This window comes from Uloborus diversus, chromosome 7 (assembly GCF_026930045.1).
Source record: "Uloborus diversus isolate 005 chromosome 7, Udiv.v.3.1, whole genome shotgun sequence".
Taxonomy (NCBI): Eukaryota; Metazoa; Arthropoda; class Arachnida; order Araneae; family Uloboridae; genus Uloborus; species Uloborus diversus.
In genome coordinates this window covers 146,254,667-146,275,467 of record NC_072737.1, presented here as the reverse complement: position 1 = coordinate 146,275,467, position 20,801 = coordinate 146,254,667, and the positions used below count along the sequence as shown (strand labels likewise).

The window sequence follows — 20,801 nt, the reverse complement described above, 5'->3', positions numbered from 1 at the left end:
TATGTTTCTGCAAACATTCGTATAACATGTAGTATAAAAGTGTACTGAGTAAAAACAAAATACATAGTTTAAAAAGTGTATAAAACTGAATAAAATATTAAAGGATAATATCCATATATACAATATTATGCATAAATTTAAAAAAACATCCCCCCCTCCTTTCAACCACATCAATAAAAAGATCTTTCCCCACTCTTTTCTCATCACCCTGCCTTGCATCTATTTTTTGTTTTTATGCTATTAATGTTATTTTATTTATCTTTTGAAGGATATAAATATTACAGAAATAAACAAATATGATCCCACTGCAATCTCCCCTTAATTCTCTCCATCAAAGAAGAAAAAACTTCCTAATGTTTTTTTTTTCTTAAAGCCAATCAAGATCATTTCCTAACTTTTATGTTATGATACCCTTACCCCAGATTTTGATGACACATTTTTTTTTCCATTTATTTTGTTTCTTATAACTATGCATATTTCCATCATACGTTTCAATCCAATAAATAATTGCTGTTAAATATCATCTGATTTTAAAAAAATTTGTGCACACACTTAATTATAATTTTATTTTACAAACTGATGATTGAAGTGATGTTATTTTTCTATCTATTTTTTCTACTTTGAATAAATATACACATATGTACATACAATGTTGTAACAATTTTTATGTGCCGATACTTTTCTCATTTAGCATGGTGCTTTTATCCAACCTTGTAATTTTTTTAAAGAATAAATGTGTTCAAGTAAATAGCTACTAATAATTAAAAAATATAATTTAATTAAATGTGCTCTTAAATTAGCCTGCTGACCACAAGCTGCCCCCTAATAGTTTTAAATTTTCATGTCTAGTTAACATCATGTAATTATATTAACAATAATGTGAAAATCGACTCAAAGAAACTGGATGAAATTTGGAAATTATTTTGGGAAAATGAGGAAAGTGGAGAAAAATAAATTGCTTCTTAAAAGTAAAATATTATCTATTTCTAAAGTCGAAAATACAGAAGAAAACGAGCTGATGTTGTGCGTGCATCACATGAAACGTGCATCACATAACTTCCTTTTACTCCAATTTAATGTGATTTCCCCATTATTGGCAATTTTAATGTGATTCAATTGTTTACTCTCTAAATATCACCAACAGTGGAAGAATTGAAACCAAAGTTAAAATTTAAAAAAAAAACGCCAAATAGGCGACAAAACTTGGCGACCAAAAGACTGGCGATATATTGCAAAGTGTCCGACAAATTATAACACTATTTGAGTTTACATCGTAATTAGCAATGATTTCCCTCCAAAAAGGGGCAAAAGACCCCTTTAGAAACACCCGAATGCAACCAAAAGGGGAGGTGCACAACTAGACCCCACTAGGAGTCTACATACCAAATTTCAACTTTCTAGGACATACTGTTTTTGAGTTATGCGAGATACATACACACATACGTACATGCGGACGTCCCGAGAAAATTCGTTGTAATTAACTCGGGGGTCATCAAAATGGATATTTCGGGTGTCTGCAGGTTCCTAGGCATATATATCCACGTTTGGTTGGGTCGGGAAAAAAAACTCAATATTCATTCGGAGGTGAGAAAAATTTAAATTAAGGCCAATTTTTGAGTGAAAATGTTTTCGCGAATACAATACTTCCTTTTTTGTAAAAGGAAGTAAAAAATGATTTAGAAATTTTTAGTTTTAAAATTAATAATTATAATCGACCGATTTTCAGCAGCCAATCAATCGTTTATCAGTAATCGACCAATTTGCTTATCGGCGCATCCCTTTTACGCGCCACTGCGTTAAGGATAATGTACTATCGACAACAATGATGTACTACTTATAAGGTTTCATATAGGGATAACTCTTCTTTATTTTATATTTTTATTTATCAGAATTTGAATAGTATATTTAGGTTAACGAAAAATCTGTACTATTAACTTGTTAAAAGATTATTTTATCTTTCATAACTTCACCATAAACGTTGGAAGTGAAACCAACAAAATATATTGTCCCTTTTATTTATTCTTTACTTCTTTTTCAAAACAAAAGCATTCTCAAAATGACCCATAACAAGCTAAACTGTTCCACTCAAAACATTCGAAGCTTTTCCAATAGATTACTCACCTTTTCCCATCAAAGGAACAACATTTTACCGATTCTTACAAACTCTATTTCCTCCATTAAAGTAAACAATTTTTACCCATTTTCCTTTTAAACATTCGAGAAAATGTTCTATTTAAAAGTCGAAATAAATTTGGGAAAGTTTAAGTGTGCTTTGAATTTTAAGCAAATTTTACAAAAGTATTCGATGGTTTTAACAGAATTTGCTCAAATGCATTAGTTTTCCTTACTTGCTTTGACAAAAATTGTTTTATTTATTACTTTAAAGGGTTGCAAAATCTTTTCAAAGCAGTTTACTTAAATTCTCTTAAGTTTGTTGAATTCTGGTCAAATAATTTTTTATAGAAATAATGCTGCAATGCTATTAGAGAAAAAAGAACAAATTCCTCTATGTTGCAATCTAATAACAGCAATGGGGTCGTTTCCGAAATTCTAAAAGTATTTTTTTTTTTTCGAAAGAGCATATTTAAAAACATAAGATCTGAACATTTTTTAAATAATTTGACCAAGTTTAATATGTAAAAAAAATTATTTTAATCGGTACGCTTTCATTGTTTACGCTTCAGTCGATGACATCACCAATGATGAAATGCCATTCACAGAGCGCAATATTTAATTCGCTTCTTGATTATCATAGTGTGGAAACATGGTAGACAGATGCGCCAAAGTACATCATTTGTGACGTCATGAAGATCACGCCTTTTTTTCAAAATCGGGCACTTAAAAAAATTAATTAAATATTAAACGTTGGGATTCTTTCTCGCTCCATATTTTTTTTTTTTTTTTTTTGCTTATTCTATCAATTTTAGTAACTAAAAGTAGTACTTTTGACTAAAGGAAACAACCCTAATAGAAATGAAAACACGTCGATTCATGGTATCACATACACATTTCTTTCGCTTAAACTATTTGGAACCTCAATGCATATGATACTTTACCTATCAAGGTAATCAATATTTAAGGATTATTGGTTTTTTCAGCTAGCAAAAAGATTGTTTGTTGATCTCCCTTTGACAAAAACCTAATGTCTCTAATTCTTCCGACGTCTTAAATGCTGGTATCCGCTTTAAAATTGGTTCCTGTCACATGACCCACTCTAATTTCTTCGAATTTCTAATAAAAAAATAATCTTAAAACTTAAATTTTTATGAAAAAACTCATCCGAAATTCAGACCTACTTTATGACATAAAAAATTTAAAACTTCATCAAGAAACTAAATAACTGAAAAATTACTTTGACAAAAGAAAATATGCTGTATTTAAAAAGTCAATGAAGCAAAAAAGTACACTTCTGTCTAAAATATCTTCTCACCATAAAATCAACCAGATATAACTCAAAAAAGTTGGAAAATTTTCCTTAGTTTAACACGTCAGACTCTCATGAAAGTACCTCAATTTATTCTGTGTTTATTTTCTAACAAAATCAATTTTTTTTTATACGAGCAACATCCTTATCTAAAACAAATTGTAATGCCCGTCTTTTTCGTTCCCAAAATACACTGCTTGACAATTGCTAAGGAGCAAGTGATTTATGCAAATTTGTATCTCAACGACCTGGCAATGGAAATAAATTCAAGTTCAGATGGCGTGGTAGACCAAGACCTGTTATCTGTATAAAAGACAGCGCATACACGCTCAAGATTCGTACGAAAATTCACGCTGTTTGGTTTTTAACAAAAATAGTGCTGGATGTTAAAAAAGGTTTTTCTCTGAAATTCTGTTTGGTTCTTCAAACACTTAAGAGTAAAATGTCAGCAAGACATCATTTGAGTATCTACGATCGTGGACGAGTGGTTGGACGACTGGAAGCAGGTCAAAGTGTCAACACAGTGGCTGCTGCAATGGGTGTACCAAAAAATGCCATCTCCCGATTAAAGACGGCCTCTGAAGGTGGAAATTTTTTGCAAAAGCATGCCGGGGGCCGTGGTAGGAGCTCCACAACTTCAGAGGATCGCTATGTAGCCCTCGTGGCAAAAAGGAACAGAAATTTCACTCTTGGAGAGATAGCTGCAATTCTAACAGCCGCTAAACGGTACGCATGTTTCTGCAAGAACCATCTCACGGCGAGTAAATAATGTCGGTTTGTATGCACGGAAGCCCGTGCGTTGCATCCAAATTCAACCACGCCATCGTCGAGAGAGATTACGTTGGTGTAAGGAACATGTTGGTGGGATCATCAAAATTGGTCTAGAGTGATGTTCTCTGACGAATCTCGTTTCAGTGTGACAAGTGATTCTGGTCACCAACTACTGTGGAGAGAGCGTGAAAAATTTGTTTGCAAACGTGATCGGTATGGCTCAGGAGTCACGGTGTGGGCAGGCATCATGCACAATGGCAGAACACTGCTTCACATTTTTGAATAAGAAAGCGATACGTCGCAAATGTATTGCAGAGATGTTATGCTGGAGACCACGTTCGTCTTTTTAGGGGGGGGGGGGCTGTTGGTCCAGACTTTCTTTTTACGGACGACGATACACGGCCACACTGGAGCATTGAAGTGTCAGACACACTGCAAAGTGAAAACATTCTCCGTATGCAGTGACCTGCTTACTTTCCCGACTTAAATCCAATTGAACTTGCCTGAGAGGCTCTTGGCAGGCGTGCTGTGCAAAGAACCGTCCCTCCCAGAACAGTACAAGAACTCAAATCCGCATTGAGAGAGGAGTGGGAAAACATCCCTCAAGCACTCCTCAATAATTAGTGGGGAGTATGGAAAATAGATGTAAATTGTGCATCAGTGTCCCTGGTAATCATACATCATATTAAGGTACTCATGTCTCCATCATTATGACCTAGATCATTTTTTGTGGCTGTATGAAAATCATCTAAGTAGGATTATTTTTTTATTTTTAAGTTTTTACTTCATTGATGCAGTAATATCTGTATTATTTTGTACTTATAATAAAGATACATCCTCCATACTAACTATATATTTCGTTCTTATTCTTTAATCTTTATCTATTCTTAACTATTCTAAAAAACGTAATTGTTCCATAGCAATTGCCGAGCACAAGCAGTGTAATATTCATATCCATAATAGTGTTACGTTACCAAAATAACGTTAGGTTTGATATGATGCGGGCAAAAGAACTCGCTTCATATTAACTTAATAAACTACTGCGCTCGTAAAATACAGTACAAAGGCTAATATCATTCTATGAACCGGTGACTGTGAAATATAAAAATGAATAAGCGACTGGCACTCTTCGAAGAGTGAGAGGGATCGTGAAAATGCGACAAGGGGATGGAGGGGGCAACAAGAAGTGTGACATCACGCATTTTTTATTAGAATATGTTAATGACTAGAGTGACATGTGACAAGGGGTTGGGGGTTTTAAGATGCAGTGTGAGACTGTAAAAAATTGGGAACGAGGGGTTAATAATGCTGAAAAAATGTGTGACATTATCATGCGTTGTGTGACAACCCTCAAACTCTGAAAACTAAAACTAAACTTTTTGAATCATTATAACTTTTAAAAATACGGAGTAATTACTTCATACAAGCAATTCTTGATTGCATGAACTATAATGTCAGGAAAGAATTCAAGTTTTTAATTTTTTTACACAGTGTACACAGATACGCACGTTAAAACTTTACCCCCCCCCCTCTTCTTTTTAAACTGGAAGTTAAAAATAAAAATGAAATGCATTTATAACTAAATTTAAGATTTCTGATTACGTAACACATTAATCTATAAAGCTTTTGTTCATAAACTGAAATATTTCAGAAAATTCATTATGTTTGAAATGGTGTAAACGCACATATGAATCAGTGAGAAGAAATAGGGATGTAAATGGCAAATTTAAAAATTTAGAGATAACCAGTTCAAATGTTAGGTGAACCCTTCCTTTGTCTTGGGGTAAGCGATAGTAGTAATAGCCCTGGTAGGTGCTGCTGTACAGCATGATGTAAAAAAATAATAAATGAAAACCTACCTAGGACGTTATCTTTAAAGTCGTTTTACTCAAAACTTAAAAATATCCACTTACATCCCTTTGCTTCTCAATGTCTCATATATGATTTAAATTGAATAAAAAATGTAACTCAATTTCTTAGCGTTAAGAAAAAAACATAACTGTGCAAAAAGTCATTGCCCATCCTAAAGCAATAGGTGCTTGAAGAAAATTCATACACTAAGCACAGCAACTAAAATATTGAAACTTTAATATATACACTAAGCACAGCAGCTAAAATATTGAAATTTTCATATATACACTAAGCACAGCAACTAAAATATAGAAATTTCAATATATACATTAGGCACAGCAGCTAAAATATTGAAACTTCAATGTATACACTAAGCACAACAACTAAAATATTGAAATTTCAATATATACACTAAACACAGCAGCTAAAATATTGAAATTTCAATATATACACTAAACACAACAGCTAAAATATTGAAATTTCAATATATCCCACTAAGAACATCAGCTAAAATAATGAACTTTCAATATATACACTAAGCATAGCAGCTAGAATACTGAAATTTCGCAGAAATGAGCAAATCGCAATAATTTCCCAACTTTCTCAACTGGAGCAAGAGTAGCTAGAAAATGAAACTGTAAGGCTTCCCCGCTTCCCCAATGGTCTCTGATCCTATTAGCCCGCACTGTCGATTTGTTTTCATTGGATACGCTTTGAAAGAGATGAAGTATTGTGACACATTCGATGAATGTTTGCGGTAAACTTTATGCCTATCTCTTAGCGCTTGAAACGGGGGGAATTTTTCGGTGCATTGTGATTAATTTTTAATGCATAGAAATTGAAAGCTTCGACATGCTGCATCGAGTTAGGGAAAGGAGTAAATAAAGAAGAACTGGAGCTTATGTTATGAGCAGTAAAATAAGACAACGCATAATATAAACACACACATACTGTATATATGTTACTGTAAATAGGCCATTCATTAATTACGTAAGGGTTCAAAGGGGGAGGGGGGTTAGAAAAATCTCTACATACCCCTACTTGAAGGGGGGGGTGTCAAGCCCTTTCTTACGTAATATTTTCCAAGACCATATTTTATATTAGGCAGAGCACGATCAAGTGTTCGGCATTGATCATATTTCATTTGCGTCTGGAATGGGGTCGTTTCCAAAATTTTAAAAGTATTTTTTTCTGAAAGAGCATGCTTAAAAACATAGAATCTGACGATTTTTTAAATAATTTCTTTAAGTTTAATATTTTTAAAAAATTACTTAAATTGGTGCTCTTTTATCGTTTAACGCTTCTGCCGATGACATCACAAATGGTGAAATGCCATTCAGTGTTGCCATGTGCACGGTCCAAAATATTTAATTCACATCTTTACTCACGTGTATTGGCAACGGTATGGTTGATAGCAAGCGTAGAGCGGAATTGTAATTCGCTTCTTGATTATCATAACGTGGAAATGCGGTAGAAAGATGCGCCATAGTGCATCATTTGTGACGTCATACAGACCACGCCTTGTTTGAAGAATCGGACATTTTAAAAAATTAATTAAAAAATAACTGTTGGGAAAATGAAAATATTTTTTGAGTCCATGCTTTTTTTTTTTTTTTGCTTATTCTATCAATTTCAGTGTCAAAAAGTACTACTTTTGACTGAAGGAAACAACCCCATTAAATAGTATCGCATCATATAGAAAAAAAATGCCGAAAAAAAACATTCAGTCTAGATAATCTAAAATGATTTCATTCTTTGAAATTAATAAAGAAATGGTCGATCATTATTATTTTTTGTTTGTTTGTTTGTTTGTTTGTAGATTGTGTAACTGATTGATGTTTAAGATTATTTAAAAATTTACTTTTAATTACTGATAAATGGTATTCGAAAGAGTAAATATTTATCTAATAATATAATTTTAATAACAAATATGTAATTCACAGCAATAAAATAATATAACTTATCTGTTGAAAAATAAAAAACTTTTGATTTACGTCAAACTGGGAGTTTTAGTATAACTGATCCTTTTCTAACTTCATTTTATTATTTTGATAAACAAAATTAAATCTTACGTAAGAATTAGGGGGAGGGGTTTGAAAAATCTTACGTACCCTTACATGGGGGTAGGGGGTCAGAAATTGCCAAAAGCACCCTTAAGTAATTAATAAATGGCTTCAAAGACCGATATTGGTGAACGTCAGCATTCAATGGTTAAGTGGAGTCGATACCCTGTCTGTATATGCGTAATGTTAAACTGCTTAACATTATATTGCCTTTCTCTCAAAACGTTTTAATGATAGAAACTTACAACTTTCAGTGTTTTCAAGAGATATCTAAGATAGTACTGATGCGAAATTTGAACGCAATTCGCTTCCTTCATAATTTGTCAAATTTAAACCAATAGTCACTTTTTAAATTAAAAAAGACCGTTTTTAACCATAAAAACAGCCTTTTAGGAAAATGTGAAGTGTGTCCCAAAAGTTTATTAACAATTATTTCATTGAAACCACGAGTTAACCATATGAGTAAGCGAGACAAAATGTATGCAAATAATTATACTATGCAAATAACGAATGCTCACATAAATAACAGCCGATGATCGAGTAACCCGCGTATTTCAACAATGAAACTCGCGCCACGGCATGATAATTTCGCCGAAGTTTACAAAACAGCATAAAGATGTGCGTATTCAGTGGGCCCGAAATCACATGAATTGGAAAAATGGATGGTTAAATGTTATTTTTAGTGATGAAAAGAAATTTAATTTGGTTGGTTCTGATGTTTGGGCCTATTGCTGTCACGATATTCGCAGAGAAACCCAGTTTTTTTTTCCAGCAGACAACAAGTGGAAAGTTCACTCATGGTGTGGGGATTATTCTCTTTCATTGGAACAACCGATATATATACAGTCGAGTCCCGACTTACGCGAGGGATGCGTTCCAAGGCACCTCGCGTAAGTCGGAATTTCGCGTTGTGGAACAAGGTATGTTTAGTAATTTTTCTATAAGCATACCCGATTGTTTTAGACGATTGTAAACACCCCTCATATAGTTTCAAACTATTTATTAATTATATATTGCAGTATCTTTTACAAAGAACCGACTTTTTCTGTATTTTAGAAAAAGCGTTATTATTTGACATAAAATTTTGTATTTTAGCACAAAATCAATGATTAATGGGGGAGAGAAACTTAAAATAAAGCAGTATGGAGTACTTACAGTATGTACACTACAGCATTATTATAGCACTTAACAGTATAGATATAGTAAATATATTTATAATTTTAAAAATGAAGAAGGTTTATGCAGCGCGATCAGAATGTTATCAGAATGTATTTTATCAACGTTCATATGTAAAATGAAAAAAAAAAAAGTTAAGAATCGGAGCGGGTATTTGTATAAACTAAAGCAAAGCGTTGTTTAGACTAATACAGTGGGTGAGCTTTCGCTTTCAGTGATGCTAAAGGGATGAAAGTCCATTCACAAAACCAATATTTAGTGTCAACGAAGCCCATTCTAACTCTCCGTCGCTCTTTTCCGAAAAATTTCATATTGCAGGCGAGCAATTTGTGTCCACACTAAAAAATTTATTACTCACCAAAAACTCGCGTTATAGCCATTTCGCGTAAGTCGGATCGCGTTGTAGCGGGATCCGACTGTATATATATATATATATATATATATATATATATATATATATATATATATATATATATATATATATATATATATATATATATATATATATATATATATATATATATATATATATATATATATATATATATATATTTAAAAGTGTAGTTGCTTCCATTTGGAAAATTACTTGTGGAAACCAATAGATATTTCAACAAGCCAACTGCTCCATTCACGTGACTAAAATCTACAATGCAGTGGTTTAGCCAAAACCAAGTAACTGTTGTGGACTGGCCAGCCGCATGTCCTGACCTCAACCCGATAGAGAACCTCTGGGGAATATTAGCTCGAGATGAATACGCTAGTGGGAGACAGTTTGCAAAAGTTCAAGATCTTGGACTGAAAATTGAACGCAGTTGGTTTTCATTAAAGCCAGAAGTTCTTCAATCTCTTGTTTTAAGTATGCCTGATGGAGTTTTCGGAGTTATTAGAAAAAATGGATTAAAAATTTGAACATTAAAGGAAAACAATGATTTGTCTATAAAGTTTAGGGTCAGTAAAGTTTAAGTTGAAATTTTTATCACAAAGTCTGTGTAGTATATGTTTTATAAAGTATTGATATTGCTCTGATATTTTTTATGATTCTAAATTGTTTTAAATTCCTTACTTCTCTTTTTAACTTGTAAAAACATTAAAATCTTGTGGTCTCTAAAATTTTGGTACACACTTTATGAGTCCTAAAGCAAAAATTAACTGCAGTATAATTAGGAACATTATAAATAAAATGTGGTGAAATTTTCGAAGTAATATGTAAAGTTTTCGAAGTAATATGTAATATGTAAATTTCGGGAAAAAGAAAAATGGGCTTTTAAAATTTACGTTTGGAGAAAATCATGTTTGAAAGTAAAGTTGTATGTACAGGAATTTTAATACATTCCTGTTCCATTAATATTGAAATTGAATTACTTTTAATCTGCAAAAAAACGTGAATTCGGTGTCGCTTGAACGATCTTGATTTCAATTTTCTGAACAAATTTTTTTTTTTTTTTGAGGTTTTTGGATACCAATTCTCCTTAACGAGCAAAGATATAATTCAATATTCGGTCTCTCTCTGATGAACCTGTTCCGCGAATGTTGATATTCACTGGCGAATGTCAACATTTACCAGTTTTTGTCCGTTTTCAGTAATATGTTAAAGTAATCAAACACATATACAAGGCAATCATTGAAATAGTGGTAGAATGACTTGTCGTTGTGTTGTCACTGCAACAAATGCAATACAACTTGCAGGTGCAAATGTCAGCAACTACTTTAAAGTTTTTTTTTATCTAAAATATAGCGAAAAACCGCCTTTGAATAACAAATGACCTGTTTCGCATCCGTTAGCCTCTTGTTCTGTGTGCATGTAGTGCATCACCATTGTGTTTGCAATCGCATGTTCCTAGATATTCTTGCTTGTTTAGACGTTTCTTTGATCCAGTAAATCGCATGTTCCTATATATTCTTGCTTGTTTAGATGTTTTCTACTACCCAGTACATTGTATGTTTCTACACATTCTTGCTTGTTTAGATGTTTTCTACGACCCATTGAAACATATGTTCCTACATATTCTTGCTTGCTTAGATGCTTTCTACGACCTAATCATGCTCCTATATATTCTTGCTCGTTTAGATGTTTTCTACGGTCCAATAAAATTTTGTCGCTTTGTTCAGACTCACCATGTGCACCAACAAAAGTTTTCCTAATCCTTTTCGTTTAAAAATATTTTCCTCTCTATATTAAAGAAGTCGAAAGGTTTCTTAAATTTCAAGTAAAAAAATAAAAAGCGATAAAATAAATGGTGCAAGAGACTTCATTCATATCATAAACCAATGATTATAAAATTTACAGCATTAATATTTCTACAACTGTGAAAATGCTTAAGTGTCAATATATAGTAACTTCCGTTAAATCTGTTAAATATTGTCACTGTTTAAAAGTATATGTCAAAGCAGATACATGAAAATAAATTTCGAACGAAATATACCAGGGCTGTTTGACATAACTTCTATTAATAGAACTAGCTTTCGCGACATTTATGTATTATAGTTGACAACTCCTCACAAAAGTAAATTATTTTTAGCTTGTAAGGAGTCCCGGTTTAAATGGAAAGACAAGCAGAAATTACACAGAGATGTTCCGCTATATATATCGCGTAAGACGTGTCATTTGTGTTGTCAGTTTTGGACAATGAGCGCTAAAGTTTCTGTTATTTGAAAGAGAATAAGTGGGTTTGATTGAAGCTAACCTCAGTGGAAAATTCTAGTTTTTGAAGATTTTAACTCGATAAATACATAATTGGAAATAAATAGCTTAAAGTTAGGTTGGGGGGGGGATTAGCTTTGTTTTTTTTTTAAATTGATATCCTTTGCTATGTCGTATTATGAAACTAGAGGTACCCGCGTGACTTTGCCCGTATAGTAGAAAATTAAAAGGTCATTTGGTTCGCCTGCATATTTACAAATACTGAATGATGAATTTCTCGTCAATATGCTTTGTTAATTTGCTCGTCTAAGTTATGATAATTTGCTCCTCCGTGTTATGGTTAATTGCTCATTTATGCTACGGCAATTTGCTCGTCCATTTTATGGTAGTTTACTCATCGATGTTGTAAAAATTCTCACTGTAAAATGGGATTAAAATTGTAATAGGAAAAAAACAAAATCGAATTTTCAAAAAATCGCTTCGAGGTGCTCACCTCAATGCTACGAACTAATTTTGTGCCAAATTTCATGAAAATCGGTCGAAAGGTCTAGGCGCTATGCGCGTAACAGACATCGTGAGATCGAGACACAGAGACTTTCAGCTTTATTATTAGTAAAGATAATGTTAAGGAAAACGAAATCGTCTGAGATTAGTCAAGAAGTACCGCCAGTAAAAAAAACGAGGTCCTTTTTCAAGAGTCAATGACAAGATTAGAAGACGTCAGGATTAACTTTTGGAAAGATTGAACAAATTGCATATAACTTCTGTTTCTAAAAAATAAATAAATTTGCTTTGACTTATTGAATACATATGCGTATATGGAAAACTAAGCTAATAAAATGTAATAATGTCATAAACCATTACAGAAAATCACGCCATAAAGCAATTTATTATTTTATTTTAAACTATTTTATTTATTCATTTATTTTCACATTACGATTGCCTCAAAACTAATATTAAATTTTTTTAAAGAAAAAGTTATTTTAATAGAAAACGGTAATTAGAAGTGAAATGATTAACTACTTTTTATTTCGAGTGCATCATAGGGGAAATTTTAAATTTTTGAAGGAGTTTCAGTTGAACACAATTTTTTAATAATCGTATTCTTTTGTTTAAAAAAATGTAGTTAGAATCACACATGATTTATTAATGAGTTACCGTTTGTTAATAATAAAAACTTATTTCATTACTATTAAATCGCACTTATGCTTACAAAAATGTTATTCAAAACAACGGATGAAAATGCAATGCCTTGATATGAATTCTTTAATAGAATCAAACTATCTCATAAAGTATGTTTTAAATGAAATACATTTTTATAGTAAAACATTCGGAACATTTAATCTAAGCAACTTTATTTCGAACCTTACTATTGATAAAAAGCAAAAACTATTATCTGGTTTGGTTAGTTAAAAAATATATGTTTCTTAATAGCAATGTTGATTTTAAAAATATATTTTGATATAAAAACATATTCTCAAAAATTAGTCTTACCCGTACTATTTTGCAGCTGCCGGGTAATAAAAGCGTATAATTGTTCCTGTACCGTTATTTGTTGGAACAGCTAAGTGAAAAAGTTACTTTCACAAAACTATTTTCTTTAACTTTATTTAAATAACATTCATATTATTTTATCACAAAACATTTAGTAGAGAATAATGCTTCTAGAACAGCTTTTTAAGAAATCAATTTCGGCAAGTTTCCGTTTCAATTCCAGACAGTCGAATAATAACACGTATGTATATCCTCAATGATTGAGCTTGGAATTTGTTAGGGTGGAAAATTTGTAAGAGGATTACATTTTTTCATGAAGTTTCCTCTCCTTAGCTGCGATCATCAAAATTACGTAAAGAACTGACAGATATGGACGGAAATTTATTTATTTTATGTATCGAATAATATCTATGTTATACCATGACAACAACTAGTTTTATACACACTGTAATTGTGGTTTATTAAACAAACAGCTAAATTTTTATCATTAATTGGATGTTTCACATTTAAAATTGTCCTAAAAGTTTTAAAGTACTAGTGCAAAAAAAATGTTTAGCACGTGTGGATGAACATAATTTAAAATTAGTAATAAAAACCGACTGGGTTATTAAGGCGTCCTTAACTTGGGACGACTTACTTGAATCAACTTTCGAACGGGCGGTTGTGTAATCCGGTTGTGTTGGATGGCGGTTGTGTAATAGGATATGTAATCGGTAGAAAAGTGAAGGAATTGCCCGGCATCCTTCACACGACAGTCAGTCACTGGCACACCAGGCACAGCTGGCACATGTGCTGGGCACGCCAGGCACATGTACCACTACCAATCTCATTCCGAGGAGTAGAATCAACTCCTTTGTTAGTTCAACTCAACTCATTGGGACATTGCCAAGCGTTCGCTCTTCACACTCTGTTAAAAATTCAGGAAACTTTTATGGTAAATTCTACTGTAAAATGGAGTATTTACAGTAAATTGTGCAGAAAAAAATTAACGATTGCGGCACCAATTGATACATCTCGTGACTTACAATTCGAGACAGACAGTATTGTTTTCCCCCCACGCGATGAGTCCCAACTCGTATGGTGGGCAACGGTGGCCGCCTGCCAATCCAGGGTTGGCCAGATTGGACCCAATTGGGTTGGACCCAATGAGTTTTTTGAAAAAACCCATTTTAAAAAACCCATTACTTAGCCCACTTTTGGGTTTTTTAAAATTTTCTGAGAACTTTATTAAAAAATTATTTAATTTAAACTTTCACAATTTAAACTTCTTTTTTATTTGTTCTGCACCACAGACAATGGACATGAAAATGAATTTTAAACTTTAATAGTATTTCTTAACTCTTAACGGCATTAAAAAAATACTTCAAAGATTTTAAACAAATATATTCAACTTTTTTCTTTAACTGGTCAATAAATAACTCAAATTATCTTGACTAAGTCCTGTCACATCTGATTTTCTCAATCTTTGTAGATTGTAGAGAGGAAAATACTCTAGCTAAAAGGCTTTCATGTGAATAATTTTCTTCAAACCAACGCGTCACAAATCTCGAATAAAACAAGGTATATTTTTTAGAAATTAACAGGTTTTACAAACAGCCGGACAGAAAACAGAAAAGGATGTACAGTATTTTCATTATCTTACGAAAAAGTTTAATATTTCTTACTCTGTACACAGAAATTGAAAAACAAGCAACATAAAATTCAAAGAAATGTCTTGATTAAGCTAGAATTCAGTAAAAAGGGATTTAAACTACTTGAGGTTCTATAGTAGTTTTGCATAACAAAATAATATACAATAAAGTAAAATGTAAAAAAAAAAATGTAGTAATTAAAAACGAACAATAGATTTTATCACTCGAGAAGTAACTTTGCCTTAACTGTTGGTAATCATGGAAACTAAAAAATTTGAAACTTCACCATTCTTGGGTTTTGTCGTCTTTTATACTTTTCTTCAGAAAACGCTGATTTTTCCAGGTTTTTTTTTTTACCCCAAGACATTTTTTTTTAATGCTTTGTCCATATACTTATCTGGTTAGTCATCACAATGACAGGTACAGGGGGCCCTTGGGGGTGATGTCCATATACTTACACTACAATATGCTACAAGTACCCCACATTTTCCCTTAAAAAAAGACAAAAAACCCACATTTCTTTTAATAAACCCAGCTTTAGTTGGTTTTTTTTTTAAGTTAAAAAACCATAAAAACCCTGGATCCATGGACTTTAAAAAAAAAAAAAAAAAAAAAAAACGGGTTTTGCCAACCCTGTGCCGATCTGAAGGTCCCGAGATCGAAGTTGCTCGCATTTTGTGTTTTTTAACTCTCATTTATTCCACAGTAAAATTTTACAGAAAAATACGATTTTACGATAAAGTTACTGGCAACATTGATGCCAGTAACTATTACCGTCAAATTTCAGGATTTTTTTCAACAGTGCACGAGTAAACTAGTTGAGTGAACTCGGTTCAGTTTTAACAGCGATGTGGAGCAGCTGCTGATCGAAAATATTAATAAAAAAAAAGTTGATTCAACTCAGTTACCCGGTGTGAAGACAACGAAACACGCCAGTATAATAGTTGACAGGCAGCTTTTTCGAAAAATTGTTTTCACTAACTACCTCTCGTGTAGGAGGCCTTAAACTTGATCCATTAATTTGATATCATTTTTTTTTAAATTAGAACAGATAAAGCCATGACCACAAGCCATAAAGCCTGGATCGAAAAAATGTTTATTGTAATTTTTCCTTGCAATTAATTATTTTTTATTTTAATTGATCACTCTACTCTTCTAGGAGCAAGCATAATTTGCCAATTTTCTTTTTCTGCACTTTAATTTTGCACTAATTTTGACTATGCTCCAAAAATGGCACAAAAAGTACAGCTTTGAATGTACTATAAAAATAGTTAAACTTTATCGTATAAAATGTAATAAAATGTAACGTTATATGTGCTACACAGAAAAGTTAAATTCAACATAAAAAATTTCAGCCGAATACAAGACCAGAAAATTACAAAAAGTCCTCAAACCCCAACTATGATCACCTTTGGCTCACTTACCTTATATGTCAAGTTATTATAATGAAATTTAAGATGAAAAAAGTAAACAGATTTTAAAAAGAAACGGGTTGCTAGAAAAATCTAGTTCAGTAGGAACAAAAACAAACCCTTTTGCAATCTTTCAAAATTCTAAAAGATTGGAAAGCTAACTACGTAATATGTTTATGATTCTCTGATAAGATAAACAGCACGTGTTTCAAGAGAAACTTAAGAACGCAATGGCAAACCAGAAATGTAAATGGATCTATTATTAGATTTAAAATATTAATTGTCACAGACTTATAAAAGCATTTATTTAAAAATGTTCAAGCGATAATTTGTATGTGAATTAAGATCACCGTAGTGATGAAAACACCTTAAATGTATAAAACTTTCATAACCATCATTCACAATAACACCGGAAAGCTGTTTGACAGAAAGATATGTTTCTATAAAATTACCTTTAATTATTCCAAAGTAATATTAATCCTTACTATTATAATATCGCCCGTCATGGTGTGACGGGTGCAAATTGCTTCTTTATTAGAGATATTTACCGTAAAATTTGACTTGTTCAAATAGATATATGAGAGAGCAATTTTTAACAATGCTTGGGGAAAAGTCAAACTCATCATTACCATAATATAGCTTGAACTTAAAACGGACCGCCAAGTTTTTTTTACTCAATATCTGACCAGCAAAGCAGTTGCTTATTGGATCTAGTTTTGCCTTGTTAAAACAATCATTTATTTGTTTCTCAAACACTGCCAAAAAATATTATCTATTTATATAAATAAAATTATTTAATTTTAGTAATGCAACAATGAAAATATTCCGTCTCGTAAGCTATCGCGCGAGTTTCATTGTTGGTGACGTCAAGAGCGTTACTCAATCATTCGCTATTATATGTATGAGGATAACAAAGTAATAGTTACGCTTCAAAAATTACTGTGCACAAACAATTTTTGTTTTTGTGCTATATTTTATAGACCAATCATTATGACGTTATGTTGACAGGTTTATGAACTGAACACCGAAGTGATGAAAAAAGCTTGAAACATTTTGAAACGTATGTAACTTTCATAATCACAATTCAAAATAACTTTGTTAGGCTATTAACATCTAGATAGCTGCTTGACAACACGATATGTATGAATAAAATTACTTCTAGTAAATCCAAAATAATAGCAACATCGATAATAATATCAATGAAGTAATAACTTCAAATCAAAATTATTACTGTGCACAGAAAAAATTTGGTTGCTGTAAGTTAATAATTTATCGAATAATCATTATCCAACCATCTCCATAGATTTTTGAACTGTGATCCCCGCATTGATAAAAAAGCTTGAACCAGTTTGAAACGTGTATAACTTTCATCACCACAATTCACAGCATCAGTTTTAGGTGAATAAAATCTCTGAGAATGTTATATATGGATCAAAGATAAGTTTCAATAAAATTAGCTATAAAATCCGAAATAATAATAATAATAATAATCACGAAGCAATAATTACACGACAAAATTACTATTGTGAATAAAAAAAATTCTTGCATTACATAATGTAAAAATTTAATGATAAATAAAATGTTACGATTACTTAAATCGTAGAAGTTTTGGTTGTGAATTAATATTTTATCGATTCATTATGCGACTTTTTTGATAAAGAACCTATTTTGCTATGCATTATCTTTATTTATTTCTCATAAAAGGTTACACTAGCTTTAAAGTGTCAGAAACTTAAAATAATAACGTATTTTAATTTTTCGTTTGTACTGACAAGATATAAAAAGATTTTCGATTTAGATTAATTCACAGAAAGCTCGTTTAAACTCAAGTTATGTAAATTTAATATATGCAATTTGAAAGAATGTGTTTACATTGTGACAGAGCGAAGAATTTTGAAATATTTCTTGCAAAATACTTTGTGAAAATTTCTACTGTGGTAAAAATATTAACCGAATTTCAACTGTGTTTGAAAGTTTTCTTTAGTTTCTATTACTTGTGGTAAATTTCCGGAACGAAAGATAAAAGACAATCGAATGAAAGGAGAAACTAAATTGTCAATTTTTCAAAATATCACAATTGGGGAAAGCGAAAAAAAAAATATTTTTCATCAATATGATTGAAGAAATTCTCAGGAAAGCACGCAATATCTTTTTCCTGCTTCAGGAACAAGGCGAAAATGCTCTGTACTCATTTGAAAAAAAAAGGTTATGAAATATAGTGTCGAAATACAGCGTATTCTTTACCTAAGCGTATAAGTTGCTTTTAAATACTAACGTTTGTGGATTCCACAGCTTAAATGATTTTTTTTCCATTAAGTTCCCCATAATATCGAACATGTAGATAGCTATGTAATATGTAAAAAGAAATTAACATCCTCCATTGATATTTTCATATTTGAAAAGAGCTCTCAAAATAGCTGAATATTAATGAGAAATAAATTAATCTATGTATCTTTGGCTCATTAAACTTATAAATGTATATGGTATGATAATTTGTATTCTATAGCAACCAACGTGATTTTATATGGAGCAAAATAATTATAATATACACACTAAAATAATTACTTTTTGAAGCCTCTCAATAATGCAGGCGAGCCTTTCATAATACTTGCCTTTCATAAAACATTTACACTCGACACTACCTACTCGAACACAAAACGTTCTAAAGTATACTCCTTAAAATATGCTTTGAAAAATTGAAATGAATAAGTTAATAAAGCAAGAACTGCAAAATTACTATAAGAGACAAACTATTTTCATGCACATATTTTCTTAAAAGAAGTAGGTACACAACTTATAAAATTTCACGAGTCATACAAGTTTTAGATGTTGTAAATTTACGTTTTGTCGAACGATCGAATGTAACAATAATCAGCAATGGTAAACTAATCAGGATAAATATCGATGAAGTGACAGTTAATCGAGTAAATAATACAATGTCGCCCAGGGCGTCGGCAGAATCGTTTGCAGCAGAGAGTTTCCGTGTGAAAACCACTAATGAAATTTTTTGTTAGTTTCACCAGTTTATTTATTTAATTTATTTATTCAGTTTGTTTATTTATTTTATTTTGTTGTTTTTATTTGCTAATTTTTTCTTGTACTTTTAAGCGAATACTGAGATGTATTTTCTTCTCTCTTAAAACTGTTTATCTTATGTTTTATTTCTCTGTTAACAATATTTTCGCAATTTTATATATGAACTCAAGCTCTAGCAAGTTTTGACAATTCATTCATTTTTTTACATATCTGAGAAAAGTTACTAAAAAACTTCTTCCAGAGAAATTGAAGCTACATGACTAAACACATTTTAAAGATAGTTCCTTTTTCCTTTTCGTTAAATCATCGTTAGATAGTACTAAGTCAAACCGATTCTTAAGATCTGGTTTAAATAGTATAGTAACATAATTTAATATTGTTTGTTATTATTATTATTTTTTTTTTTTTGAATAAATCTTCCTTTTTCATTAGTTCAATTTACATTAAACAGTCTAGAAGAAGTGCACGTGCCCTTTCACCGCCCTGTTTGCGCCCATGAATGTCACTTCATCGACGAACAGCAAGCGACTTACCTGTGTAAAGTTCACCCGGCTGGTACTTTTCCGGATTTCCCGATATTCTGATATAGAATCCATTGTCTCCCGGAACTTTCGGGATCGCAACCCCCGGTGGGGAGCGCTTACATCTTCCCGGAAAACTTTGCGGAATCATGCGGGGCTCAACGTCCGAAGCTGCGGCCGGCTCTGCCCCATCAGCCGCCAAAAACAACAAAAACAACAATCCGACAATTTCCAACATTTTCACAAAATCGACTTTTTGCATGTTTTACTGATTAGAAAACATGAAAAGTGCTCAGATTATTTTTTTCTTCAACAATCTCAGTTTTTTTTTGCTGGGGAATAACTTAACCACAAGAGAAATTTCGCAGCACCACGTGCTGAGTGGAGAAGTGATCCGGACTGAAATACCGCACGCTCCAGTTGGACGAGATGCTGAGAGCTAACTGAGGAAGAGCGCTTGAGGATGATGTAGCAGTGATGGCGCAAGGGTGGATTGGGGTGGGAGTCGTCAAGTTTGATACGGAGAGGGGAGAAAGGGTGAAGTTCGAATATCTGTTGGTTGTTGCGCCACTTTACCACTCCCTCTATCAAACCGTGCTTGTTGATTTGGAAAATGGAGAAATACGACAGATGGCGCTTGAGTAGGGAATTGCTTGTTCCTTACTACTTTCGTTTCAATCTAGGAAGTGGAACTTGGTGGGTGGAGAACTCAGAAGTTATTAGGCGGAATGCAGTTAGGTATTACGGCGGTTAGATCTTTTTTTTTTTTTTTTTTTAACGT

The 20,801-nt window shown here is 32.2% G+C and overlaps 1 protein-coding gene across 1 annotated transcript in view; it reads right to left on the bottom strand.

The window, feature by feature from the left end:
- Nucleotides 1–20,579, bottom strand: part of LOC129225638 (spondin-1-like) — a 247,685-nt gene extending 227,106 nt beyond the window's left edge. The window contains exon 1 of the mRNA XM_054860106.1: nucleotides 20,033–20,579. Coding sequence (XP_054716081.1) covers nucleotides 20,033–20,282 — 250 coding nt within the window. The 5' untranslated portion in view covers nucleotides 20,283–20,579. The remainder of the gene's footprint in view (nucleotides 1–20,032) is intronic.
- Nucleotides 20,580–20,801: the final 222 nt, after the last annotated feature.